The 13804-nt window shown below is 44.1% G+C and overlaps 1 protein-coding gene across 1 annotated transcript in view; it reads right to left on the bottom strand.

Annotated features, from left to right (window-relative positions):
• LOC124136929 overlaps nt 1-9351 on the bottom strand; it is a 32296-nt gene extending 22945 nt beyond the window's left edge. Inside the window, exons 1-6 of the mRNA XM_048396733.1 lie at nt 9329-9351; nt 8250-8254; nt 7662-7831; nt 7050-7153; nt 5850-6016; nt 4571-4808 (exon numbers count right to left, since the gene is read on the bottom strand). Of these exons, the coding sequence (XP_048252690.1) occupies nt 4571-4808; nt 5850-6016; nt 7050-7153; nt 7662-7831; nt 8250-8254; nt 9329-9351 (707 nt within the window). The remainder of the gene's footprint in view (nt 1-4570; nt 4809-5849; nt 6017-7049; nt 7154-7661; nt 7832-8249; nt 8255-9328) is intronic.
• Nucleotides 9352-13804: the final 4453 nt, after the last annotated feature.

Raw genomic sequence — 13804 nt, 5'->3', positions numbered from 1 at the left:
GTTATTACCAGTTATGTCCCTTCTAAGCCTCTCCTATGGACCAATCAGATTCCATCTCTCGTATCACTTGCATTTTTTTCAAACAAAATGGCGGCGCCCAGTCAAGACAATCTGATTGAGAATCAAGATCTATATTGTGATAAAACGGGTCTTACATCGCGAAGTGCATCAAATCACATGAGCACCTTGATCAAAAACATGAAAAGACTTGGAAAATATCTGTTGACAACGAGTTGGCGGTGCACGTGCTTTGCAAATCCTGCAATCGACCGAAATCTGCACCACAGTTTACTGACCTGATTTCGATTTCGTTGTGCGATTTTGATTGGACTATGCATAGACTCGTTAGTCCAGCCAAAATGTAACTCCATAATACCAGCCTTGTTCGGCAAGGGTGGAAACTGAACTTATATAGTCAATTAACTCGCTTGCCTCGGGAAGATGGTACTATACAGGCCACAGGCCCTTTGTACAAAATGTATGACATATTTATGGCAACAGTCACAATGATAAAACACGTGTTCTTTCTTCTTTACTGTGATACAGATATTAAACGATATTAATAATGAGCTTTGTGTTAGTTGTAGATAAAAGAATATTAAACTTATGGACATTTGGGTGTAAATAATATTTGAAGGAATATTGAGATGGCGTAGGTGAGTATATGCAGGGCACACTAGCAGGAAATGAAACTCGTCTTCTATTAGACCAAATTGACATAGTTTTCAAAAGCTTTCTTTACAATGGGATGTAAAGTTTCTTCTTGTTTCTATTTCCAGCCAGTGTGCACTGCATCTAAACCTTGACATACATGGCCGGAATTTACTCACGGTTACACAACGTTAATTTATTACATTACATTACAGTCTATTACATAAACTTCTGTGCCATATTTGTTGACAATTGTCTTTCAAACGTTGCAATAACATCGAAGTAAATACCTGTACATTACCGGGTTATTGTTTACTTGTATCCAAGTTGAGTTAACAATTAACACGCGAATAACCTCGTCTTTGTGAGGGAATTGGGCTTTAAGGGAACTCGACTAAGTTAATAGTTCTGGATGAAATATTACAGAACAGAACTTCATTCACTCAAGGTACGATTTCGACTATATGATCAGGTGTAAGGAACATAGCATAACAAGGAATTCATAGAGGTCTATCGTATTTTGGCATGGGGGCAAAATATACGTGAGTTGTTCTGTTTAAATGTATCCCCGTGTTATGGGGCTTTGGACGCTTAAGAGATATTCATACGTTTCTCTCTATTCAAATGAACAACTGTAAATCATCTCATTCATTCTCAAAAGACAACCATCTCTTAAAAACAAGCTATCCCCTGAGTATTTACAATCCCCCCCCCCCCCCCCCCGTCACAGCGCGAGTAGTCGCGATAAACATGGCCGTCCGGATACCTATGATCCGACGATACAAAGAATGTGTCGCGACAGAATTGAGACAGTTTCCTCAAAGCAGATATGATTTTACATTGATATTATTTTTTCAAAATTATTAATAATATTACCTTCTGACTTCTTCTCATTTAATGGAGTAAATATCAACATATAGGTGATCGAGGATCGCACGTACAATACCCGAACTAAATGTTACATTGTATTAGATTTCAGTCCTGAAATGCTATTTTCCTAAAGAATATCATAAAAAGGCATTTTACCCTAAAGATTTCAAAATATTGAAATTGATGCTATTGTTGAATCATATGATCACGTGTTAAATAATAAAAAATATTATGGTCAGTTTTGTCCAAGGGTGGTGGGGTAGCCTAGTGGTTAAAGGGTTCGCTAGCCGATTCCCATATGGGTAATATGTGTGAAGCTCGTTTCTGGTGTTCCCCGCCGTGATATTGCTGGAATATTGCTTACTTAAGGCGTAAAACCATACTCACTCATTCAGATGCACGCGAAACATGATATCCAAGAGTGTAAAACTATTCTTTTTTAAATAACCTCTTCTCGGGGCGACAATTTTATAGCCACAACAGTCAGTTTGTGCACTGCAATTTGTGTTAACCAAAAATCAAACAAAAGTTAACATAAAACTGCTATAAATTCAATCGCGTTGATACTGATTCGATGTGAGATAACATTAGCCATCCCGGTTAGACCTGGGTTACCACAGATCGGGTTACATAATTGTGTCAGTATAGCTCACACTACAATCAGAGTTGAAACACAATCCGTTTTGATTTTTCATATGAAATGAACATTTTCGAGACATTGTGCTCAATGCATCACCTCTGTATTTTCATGGTACCATTCGCTGTTCAGGGTAATGGAAACGGTCCCATTGGAGATTAAAGCTGTATTTTGATTTCTTACTTCCTGACTATGAATATGCGGTGGTTAAAGAGTTAATGCCTTTGTCGACCCGATGGCCTTTTTATATATATTAATACGATAATGTCATTTTTTTCTACAATATTTAGAAATACATTAATTCATGGGACCCCTATAATCCTTTCAATTAATATATGATCTGGATCTTGATCAATTTAGTTAAAGACAAAAAGAGGTGTGGTGAGGTGAAATGGGGTTTAACGTCGCATCCAAGATTATTGCACTTATATAGCGAAGTGCATGCACGTGTGTGTGTGTGTGTGTGTGTGTGTGTGTGTGTGTGTGTGTGTGTGTGTGTGTGTGTGTGTGTGGCTGCTTGCACTAGTCCGGACAGATGCCGATTTATAGTGCTAGCCCACTGAGATACCATGCCGCATTTTTTCATGAATACCCTACTCAGACACAGACTCCGAGCCGACCAGTCCTTGTTTTAGCCCTTAATGCCGCGCGCCAGACAGGGTAACAACAAGTACCATCTTTTAACGTCTTTTGGTATGACGCGGCGGTAAGTCAAAAAGAATAAAGATTTTGAAACCGAAGTGTAAATTATTAGCATTTTCTTGTTTATTACCTACAGTGTGCCCAATATATCTAGGTGTGCAATTTGTCCATTCGGTGGAAATGTACGATGCATTCAAAAATAAAAAATGAGTTAAATCTTAAACATTTACAGAATTTCTCCTAATGTCAAAAGCAAAAGTAGTTATCTCAAATATGATGATCATACACAGCGTAATATCTCTCAGTGAATGTTATGAAACTTTAATGACTGTTTTTTTAATATTACCGCACGTCATCTTCATATCAGATGCATGAAGCATTCTCTCCGACCTTGTGATTGTTCTGCTGTTGTGAAAGAGGAGTGGGTGTTTCTAATAATGTCATCCACACTATTGTGAAATAGCGTGGGCCTAGATTAACTGAACATTTGACATCACCCCCAAAAGGCCTGTGTCTCAGAAACTGAAATATGGTGTATGTGATTCCACTAAGTTCAATCGTACACACGGCTAATGAAACTGACAGATTTCCAAAGTAGACACAATTTATGGATAACAGATCCTTATACCGTTGTCTTGCTTGACGTTTTAACCACTAGGCTACTCGACCGCCCCCTTCTAAGTAATGTGAGTGGGTGAGTTGGGTTTAACGCCGCTTTTAACAGTATTCCAGTTATATCACGGCGTGTCAGCTTAATGTGGGAGGAAAGCCTGAAGTGATGCAGGTCTCAGGCGTTTACCACTTCGGTGAAACCCTCGAGGATGGGTATGGTGCTGGCAAACCTAGAAACATAATCGGGGCGAACCGGGATTCGAACCCACAATCATAGGTTTCTGGCGTGCTCAAGGGACGCAACTCTGCCCAGCGAATGTCGGCGCCTAAGACGACTGGGCCACCCGTGCCCCCTCTAAGTAATGCCTATCAAACAAGACAAATTTACAACTGTTTTGCCATTTCTGCAAATATCAGTTAAAAAATTGGCTTTCAGTTCGTACATGGTATGTTCAATATGATGTTATATTTTGTTATAACTCGTTGGATTTTGGCTTTCAATTGCCGCTGTGGTTACCAAGGTAACTATGTTGAAAGTGCATGGTTTACTTTCTTTTCAAGCCAAGAAGTCCGAAATAACGAAGTTAATAACGATATATGTGTTTACTGAGAGGAAGCAGGTTACAAAGGACAGTGGTGGATTCAGGGTGGGTGGCTGTGAGAGCATGGGAGTGGCCAGACACTCCCATTATTACATCTGATGACATTATGTTTGCACATTGCCTACCATGATAACATGTTGATTTGGTTGTTTAATCACAATTGATAGTTACCAATGGCCCAAGTGGACCCCCTCCATCCCTTTTTTAAAAAAATCCCGGATCCACCCCTGCAAAGTCAACCTTTAAGCCATATTGACTCAGAGTGAGTGGGTGAGTTTGTTTCAATGCGTATTTGAACACAGTTCTATTTCAGTTGTATCAGGGCGTGTCAGTTTGAGGTGGGAGGAGAGCCCGAAGTGAAGCAGGTCTCGGGCGTTTATCACCTTGGTGAAACTCACGAGCACGGGTATGGTGCTGACAAACGAGAAGCATAATTAGGGTGAACTGGGATTCGAACCCACGATTATAGATTCCTAACGTGACTAAGGGACGCAACTCTGAACAGACGACTGACCACCCGTGTTCCCGATAGTGTTTGGATCAGCAGAACACATACCTTATGGTAACGACATAGTTCTGCTTGCTTTCATAGTCCAGCCTCGTCAAGATCTTCAGATTGGTCCTAGTGACACCGAACACATCGGAGTATTGCCCAATGACGTGGTATGAGATGTCATCTTCGTCGGGATCCCTCGCCTTCAGCTCGTAGATGACGCCATGTGCGGGCGTGTCCTCTCTGACGTTGATCACGGTGCTCCCGTCCCTGTTTGGATGCACAAACTCGGGCCTGCTGTCTGTCAAACGGAGACTAACGTCAAGACACTACAACACAGCATGAGTGTGCGAGTTGGGTTGAACACCGTTTTGGTATCTCAATTTCACTAGCATACATTTGGAAGGCTGACCTTGACAGTCGTCCCTTGCTTTGCGAGTCGATGGCAACGAGATTTCACTGAGGGTATATATTCCTGGGCCACTAGCAGTACAGTTAGTTATTTTGGTATGGATTTATTGTGTTTAGAAGGGGAAAGAAAAGTCAGTTTTATGTTTGCTTATGATATTTAGGATCGATACAGTGACAACCAATTACTACTGCCTGTGAAGCTAGTTCTAATACACACACTGAAACTATACTACCCCAAACCTACGAAGCAAGCCTACACAACTTCTAGATTCTAGATTTCTGCAGTTTCAGGGCTTAAAAAAATAACTTTCTCGGGTCTCTTCTATTTTATATATCAGCAGATCGCAATCTTTAAAATATATATATTTCATTTCAAAGACGTAATTTTAGCCTAGCAATTTGCCAGATGTTATACTTACTGTATAATGTTGATCGGGTATTGTTAAACTAAATTCACAAATGCTTATTACATGTTGTATATAAGTGGTTATTGAATCCATCAACATGATTAAAAAGATCGTTTAAAAATAAATTGGAATTAATTTTTTTGTTTTGTTTTGTTTTACATTGTCTGATTGCACCCTATTATTGGGTTGGTAGATCCGAAAAATCCGAATCCAAAACAAAGTTGTTGGTTGGTTGGTTTATTGTTTAACACCGCACTCAGCAATATTCCAGCTATATGACGGCAGTCTGTAAATAATCGAGTCTGGACCAGACAATCCAGTGATTGATATCACGAGCATCGATCCACGCAATTGGGATCAATGACATGCATCAACCAAGTCAGTGATCCTGACCACCCGATCCCGTTAGTCGCCTTTCACGACAAGCATAGTCGCCTTTTACGGCAAGCATGGGTTACTGAAGACCTATTCTTTCCCGGAATCTTCACGGGGCCCAAAACAAAGAGTAACGCGACCTGACGTACCTCTGAGGACCCTCCACTCCCCCTCATTCCCCATGGCTGTGTACACAACCACGTAGTGGATCTCCACCGCATCCTCCACCTCCAGACTCAGGAACTCACGCACCCCGATGACGCTCCCGCTCCCCACGTGCAGCGTTCCCTCATCCTCCCAGGAGAACCAGAATGTCCTGTATGACGTCACAGAGATGTACAGCCGATCGAGTTTACCTTTGTTTTGAATTATCTCAGGCTCTCACAACAAGAGATCCCTAGCGAATTCACATGATCGAATATAATTATTATTTGACAGATGACGTCACATTAACAATTATGACGTCATGATATTCGTTAATACCAGCCTTATATGGGTCTTTACATGACGGCCAATAAGATATCTGGATTATTTAACTAGAAATGATAATACTTAATATTCTTATTATCAATTGAATTCTCACGTAGAATCGATGGCCTTATCGTACCAATCGTGTGTTTGCTGTGTTAAATAATTAAAAATTTCAAATTGTTTGTAGACAAGTACTTTCAAGAATGGCGATTTCAAATAATGAAATGTAAAAGTTGGGTCACCATGCTCTTGTGGGTGTAAAACGTAGTTGAAAATTTAGACTTTTTTTTAAACAAATGGAATTTTCCACTTTTTCTCCCAGAAGACGTTAAATGATTGAAAGGCACTATTAAACTATGAACTGAACACATATTTACAATACTAATCTGTTAATTAATATGCATTCAATATATTTCATAGTGATAATTAAATTGACAAAAAACAATGTCACAGCCGATTCGGGCTGGAGTGGGTGAAGGTTCTTTTACCTCGCTGCAATATGCTGTATTTTTTTCTCATGAAAAACCACAATGCTTTTGCTTGTTTGTTTGTTTGTTTTTTAACGTCGCACTCAGCTATATTCTGGCTATATGACGACGGTCTGTAAATAATCGTGTCTGGATCAGACAATTCAGTGATTGACACCTTGAGCATCGATCCATGCATCTTGGACACGATCAACCAAGTCAGAGAGCCTGATCACCCAATCCCGTTAGTCGCCTCTAACGACAAGCATAGTCCCCTTTTACGGCAAGCATTGGTTGCTGAAGACCTATCCCACCCCGGATGTTCACGGGTTCCACAATGGTTATTAGGTGGACGAAATCAGATAACCCCTTAAAAAGACACCCGAAGCACGTTCAATTGGAACGTCTTACCGAAAGTCCTTGCAGTCCAAGGGGCTACCGCGCACAGACTCCTTTTTCTTCTTCCCCGAAAACCTCACCATGGACATCGAGTTGTCCCGAGACCCCAAGTACACCTGTAGGTGGACAGCTTATGGTTAGCGTGAGTTAGTATTGTTTTACGCCGCTTATATTCCAGCAATATAACGGCGGGAGACACCAGAAATACACACATTTTACACATGTGGGGAATCGAATTCGGGCATTGGTGTGACCAGCGAACAATGTAACCACTAGACTACCCAACCGTTCCCTTATGCTCGGAATCTGTTTCAAACAATGTACACATGCAATTTGGTCACCAATAGTAAATGTTGTCAATACAAACTGTTGAAGGTTATTATCAGTTTTTAGAATGTAAAACATGTAAACAACAGCCACAGGAATATATGTACAGTAAACTACGGTTATAACGAACACGCTTATAACGAACTGACGGATATAACGAACTTCCTTTTATGGTCCCGACTATTTGCTGTAGTTATGCTGTACATATGCTTATAACGAACTACGGTTATAACGAACTAAAAGTAGTAGTCCCTTTGAGTTCGTTATAACCGTAGTTTACTGTACAGTCATTCTCACCTCAAAGAATCCCCCCGTCAGATGCTGCGTTTGTGCGAACTGTACCACTGCTTCCGCGCACGCCTTGATATCCATAATAAGAGACTTCTCGCCAGCTACATGAACACCTTTGTCGTTGAGGAACACTGATTTAGTTTGATCACCAGACGTCTTGACAAGCATCACCTTGCCTGGAACATAGAGTGGGAGGGTTAATGTATGACAAGCATCACCTTGTCTGGAGCATAGAGTAGGAGGGTTAATGTATGACAAGCATCACCTTGTCTGGAGCATAGAGTGGGAGGGTTAATGTATGGCAAGCATCACCTTGTCTGGAACATAGAGTGGGAGGGTTAATGTATGACAAGCATCGCCTTGTCTTGAACATATAGATGGAGGGTTAATGTATGACAAGCATCACCTTGCCTGGAACATAGAGTGGGAGGGTTAATGTATGACAAGCATCACCTTGCCTGGAACATATAGATGGAGGGTTAATGTATGACAAGCATCACCTTGCCTGGAACATAGAGTGGGAGGGTTAATGTATGACAAGCATCGCCTTGTCTTGAACATATAGATGGAGGGTTAATGTATGACAAGCATCACCTTGCCTGGAACATAGAGTGGGAGGGTTAATGTATGACAAGCATCACCTTGCCTGGAACATATAGATGGAGGGTTAATGTATGACAAGCATCACCTTGCCTGGAACATATAGTGGGAGGGTTAATGTAGGACAAGCATCACCTTGCCTGGAACATAAAGTGGGAGGGTTAATGTATGACAAGCATCACCTTGCCTGGAACATAAAGTGGTAGGGTTAATGTATGACAAGCATCACCTTGCCTGGAACATAAAGTGGGAGGGTTAATGTATGACAAGCATCACCTTGCCTGGAACATAAAGTGGGAGGGTTAATGTATGACAAGCATCACCTTGCCTGGAACCTAAAGTGGGAGGGTTAATGTATGACAAGCATCACCTTGCCTGGAATATATAGTGGGAGGGTTAATGTATGACAAGCATCACGTTGCCTGGAACATAAAGTGGGAGGGTTAATGTATGACAAGCATCTCCTTGCCTGGAACATAAAGTGGGAGGGTTAATGTATGACAAGCATCTCCTTGCCTGGAACATAGAGTGGGAGGGTTAATGTAAGACAAGCATCACCTTGTCTGGAACGTAAAGTGGGAGGGTTAATGTATGACAAGCATCACCTTGTCTGGAACATATAGTGGGAGGGTTAATGTATAGTAACACTGACACAAATATCTGGCGTCTACTGACAACACCTGTCTGACTCACCTGACCGACACTGACTGGCACATAGTAACACTGACACCAATATCTGGCGTCTACTGACAACACCTGTCTGACTCACCTGACCGACACTGACTGGCACATAGTAACACTGACACCAATATCTGGCGTCTACTGACAACACCTGTCTGACTCACCTGACCGACACTGACAGCCACATAGTAATACTGACACCAATATCTGGCGTCTACTGACAACACCTGTCTGACTCACCTGACCGACACTGACTGGCACATAGTAACACTGACACCAACATCTGGCGTCTACTGACAACACCTGTCTGACTCACCTGACCGACACTGACTGGCACATAGTAACACTCACACCAATATCTGGCGTCTACTGACAACACCTGTCTGACTCACCTGACCGACACTGACAGCCACATAGTAATACTGACACCAATATCTGGCGTCTACTGACAACACCTGTCTGACTCACCTGACCGACACTGACTGGCACATAGTAACACTGACACCAACATCTGGCGTCTACTGACAACACCTGTCTGACTCACCTGACACTGACAGCCACATAGTAACACTGACACCAATATCTGGCGTCTACTGACAACACCTGTCTGACTCACCTGACCGACACTGACTGGCACATAGTAACACTCACACCAACATCTGGCGTCTACTGACAACACCTGTCTGACTCACCTGACACTGACAGCCACATAGTAACACTGACACCAATATCTGGCGTCTACTGACAACACCTGTCTGACTCACCTGACACTGACAGCCACATAGTAACACTGACACCAATATCTGGCGTCTACTGACAACACCTCTCTGACTCAACTGACCGACACTAACTGGCACATAGTAACACTGACACCAATATCTGGCCTCTACTGACAACACCTGTCTGACTCACCTAACACTGACAGCCACAAAGTAACACTGACACCAACATCTGACGTCTACTGACAACACCTGTCTGACTCACCTGACACTGACTGGCACATAGTAACACTGACACAAATATCTGGCGTCTACTGACAACACCTGTCTGACTCACCTGACCGACACTGACTGGCACATAGTAACACTGACACCAACATCTGGCGTCTACTGACAACACCTGTCTGACTCAACTGACCGACACTAACTGGCACATAGTAACACTGACACCAATATCTGGCCTCTACTGACAACACCTGTCTGACTCACCTAACACTGACAGCCACAAAGTAACACTGACACCAACATCTGACGTCTACTGACAACACCTGTCTGACTCACCTGACACTGACTGGCACATAGTAACACTGACACAAATATCTGGCGTCTACTGACAACACCTGTCTGACTCACCTGACCGACACTGACTGGCACATAGTAACACTGACACCAACATCTGGCGTCTACTGACAACACCTGTCTGACTCACCTGACCGACACTGACTGGCACATAGTAACACTGACACCAATATCTGGCGTCTACTGACAACACCTGTCTGACTCACCTGACCGACACTGACTGGCAAATAGTAACACTGACACCAATATCTGGCGTCTACTGACAACACCTGTCTGACTCACCTGACCGACACTGACTGGCACATAGTAACACTGACACAAATATCTGGCGTCTACTGACAACACCTGTCTGACTCACCTGACCGACACTGACAGCCACATAGTAACACTGACACAAATATCTGGCGTCTACTGACAACACCTGTCTGACTCACCTGACCGACACTGACAGCCACATGGTAACACTGACACCAACATCTGGCGTCTACTGACAACACCTGTCTGACTCACCTGACACTGACGGCCACATAGTAACACTGACACCAATATCTGGCGTCTACTGACAACACCTTTCTGGCTCACCTGACACTGACTGGCACATAGTAACACTGACACCAATATCTGGCGTCTACTGACAACACCTGTCAGACTCACCTGACACTGACAGCCACATAGTAACACTGACACCAATATCTGGCGTCTACTGACAACACCTTTCTGGCTCACCTGACACTGACTGGCACATAGTAACACTGACACCAATATCTGGCGTCTACTGATAACACCTGTCAGACTCACCTGACACTGACTGGCACATAGTAACACTGACACCAATATCTGGCGTCTACTGACAACACCTGTCAGACTCACCTGACACTGACAGCCACATAGTAACACTGACACCAATATCTGGCGTCTACTGACAACACCTGTCTGACTCACCTGACCGACACTGACTGGCACATAGTAACACTGACACCAATATCTGGCGTCTACTGACAACACCTGTCTGACTCACCTGACCGACACTGACTGGCACATAGTAACACTGACACCAATATCTGGCGTCTACTGACAACACCTGTCTGACTCACCTGACCGACACTGACAGCCACATGGTAACACTGACACCAACATCTGGCGTCTACTGACAACACCTGTCTGACTCACCTGACACTGACTGGCACATAGTAACACTGACACCAACATCTGGCGTCTACTGACAACACCTGTCTGACTCACCTGACACTGACAGCCACATAGTAACACTGACACCAATATCTGGCGTCTACTGACAACACCTCTCTGACTCACCTGACCGACACTGACTGGCACATAGTAACACTGATACCAACATCTAGGGTCTACTGACAACACCTGTCTGACTCACCTGACACTGACAGCCACATAGTAACACTGACACCAATATCTGGCTTCTACTGACAACACCTGTCTGACTCACCTGACACTGACTGGCACATAGTAACACTGACACCAATATCTAGCGTCTACTGACAACACCTGTCTGACTCACCTGACCGACACTGACAGCCACATAGTAACACTGACACCAATATCTGGCGTCTACTGACAACACCTGTCTGACTCACCTGACCGACACTGACTGGCACATAGTAACACTGACACCAATATCTGGCGTCTACTGACAACACCTGTCTGACTCACCTGACCGACACTGACAGCCACATAGTAACACTGACACAAATATCTGGCGTCTACTGACAACACCTGTCTGACTCACCTGACCGACACTGACAGCCACATGGTAACACTGACACCAACATCTGGCGTCTACTGACAACACCTGTCTGACTCACCTGACCGACACTGACAGCCACATGAAAACACTGACACCAACATCTGGCGTCTACTGACAACACCTGTCTGACTCACCTGACCGACACTGACAGCCACATAGTAACACTGACACCAATATCTGGCGTCTACTGACAACACCTGTCTGACTCACCTGACCGACACTGACTGGCACATAGTAACACTGACACCAACATCTGGCGTCTACTGACAACACCTGTCTGACTCACCTGACACTGACTGGCACATAGTAACACTGACACCAATATCTGGCGTCTACTGACAACACCTGTCTGACTCACCTGACCGACACTGACTGGCACATAGTAACACTGACACCAACATCTGGCGTCTACTGACAACACCTGTCTGACTCACCTGACCGACACTGACTGGCACATAGTAACACTGACACCAATATCTGGCGTCTACTGACAACACCTGTCTGACTCACCTGACCGACACTGACAGCCACATAGTAACACTGACACCAACATCTGGCGTCTACTGACAACACCTGTCTGACTCACCTGACCGACACTGACTGGCACATAGTAACACTGACACCAATATCTGGCGTCTACTGACAACACCTGTCTGACTCACCTGACCGACACTGACAGCCACATAGTAACGCTGACACAAATATCTGGCGTCTACTGACAACACCTGTCTGACTCACCTGACCGACACTGACAGCCACATGGTAACACTGACACCAACATCTGGCGTCTACTGACAACACCTGTCTGACTCACCTGACCGACACTGACAGCCACATAGTAACGCTGACACAAATATCTGGCGTCTACTGACAACACCTGTCTGACTCACCTGACCGACACTGACAGCCACATGGTAACACTGACACCAACATCTGGCGTCTACTGACAACACCTGTCTGACTCACCTGACACTGACTGGCACATAGTAACACTGACACCAATATCTGACGTCTACTGACAACACCTTTCTGGCTCACCTGACACTGACTGGCACATAGTAACACTGACACCAATATCTGGCGTCTACTGACAACACCTGTCAGACTCACCTGACACTGACAGCCACATAGTAACACTGACACCAATATCTGGCGTCTACTGACAACACCTTTCTGGCTCACCTGACACTGACTGGCACATAGTAACACTGACACCAATATCTGGCGTCTACTGACAACACCTGTCAGACTCACCTGACACTGACTGGCACATAGTAACACTGACACCAATATCTGGCGTCTACTGACAACACCTGTCAGACTCACCTGACACTGACAGCCACATAGTAACACTGACACCAATATCTGGCGTCTACTGACAACACCTGTCTGACTCACCTGACCGACACTGACTGGCACATAGTAACACTGACACCAATATCTGGCGTCTACTGACAACACCTGTCTGACTCACCTGACCGACACTGACTGGCACATAGTAACACTGACACCAATATCTGGCGTCTACTGACAACACCTGTCTGACTCACCTGACCGACACTGACAGCCACATGGTAACACTGACACCAACATCTGGCGTCTACTGACAACACCTGTCTGACTCACCTGACACTGACTGGCACATAGTAACACTGACACCAACATCTGGCGTCTACTGACAACACCTGTCTGACTCACCTGACCGACACTGACTGGCACATAGTAACACTGACACCAACATCTGGCGTCTACTGACAACACCTGTCTGACTCACCTGACACTGACTGGCA

This window comes from Haliotis rufescens, unplaced genomic scaffold, assembly GCF_023055435.1.
Source record: "Haliotis rufescens isolate VD_foot unplaced genomic scaffold, xgHalRufe1.0.p SCAF_16, whole genome shotgun sequence".
Taxonomy (NCBI): domain Eukaryota; kingdom Metazoa; phylum Mollusca; class Gastropoda; order Lepetellida; family Haliotidae; genus Haliotis; species Haliotis rufescens.
This window is presented reverse-complemented; position numbering and strand designations above follow the sequence as displayed.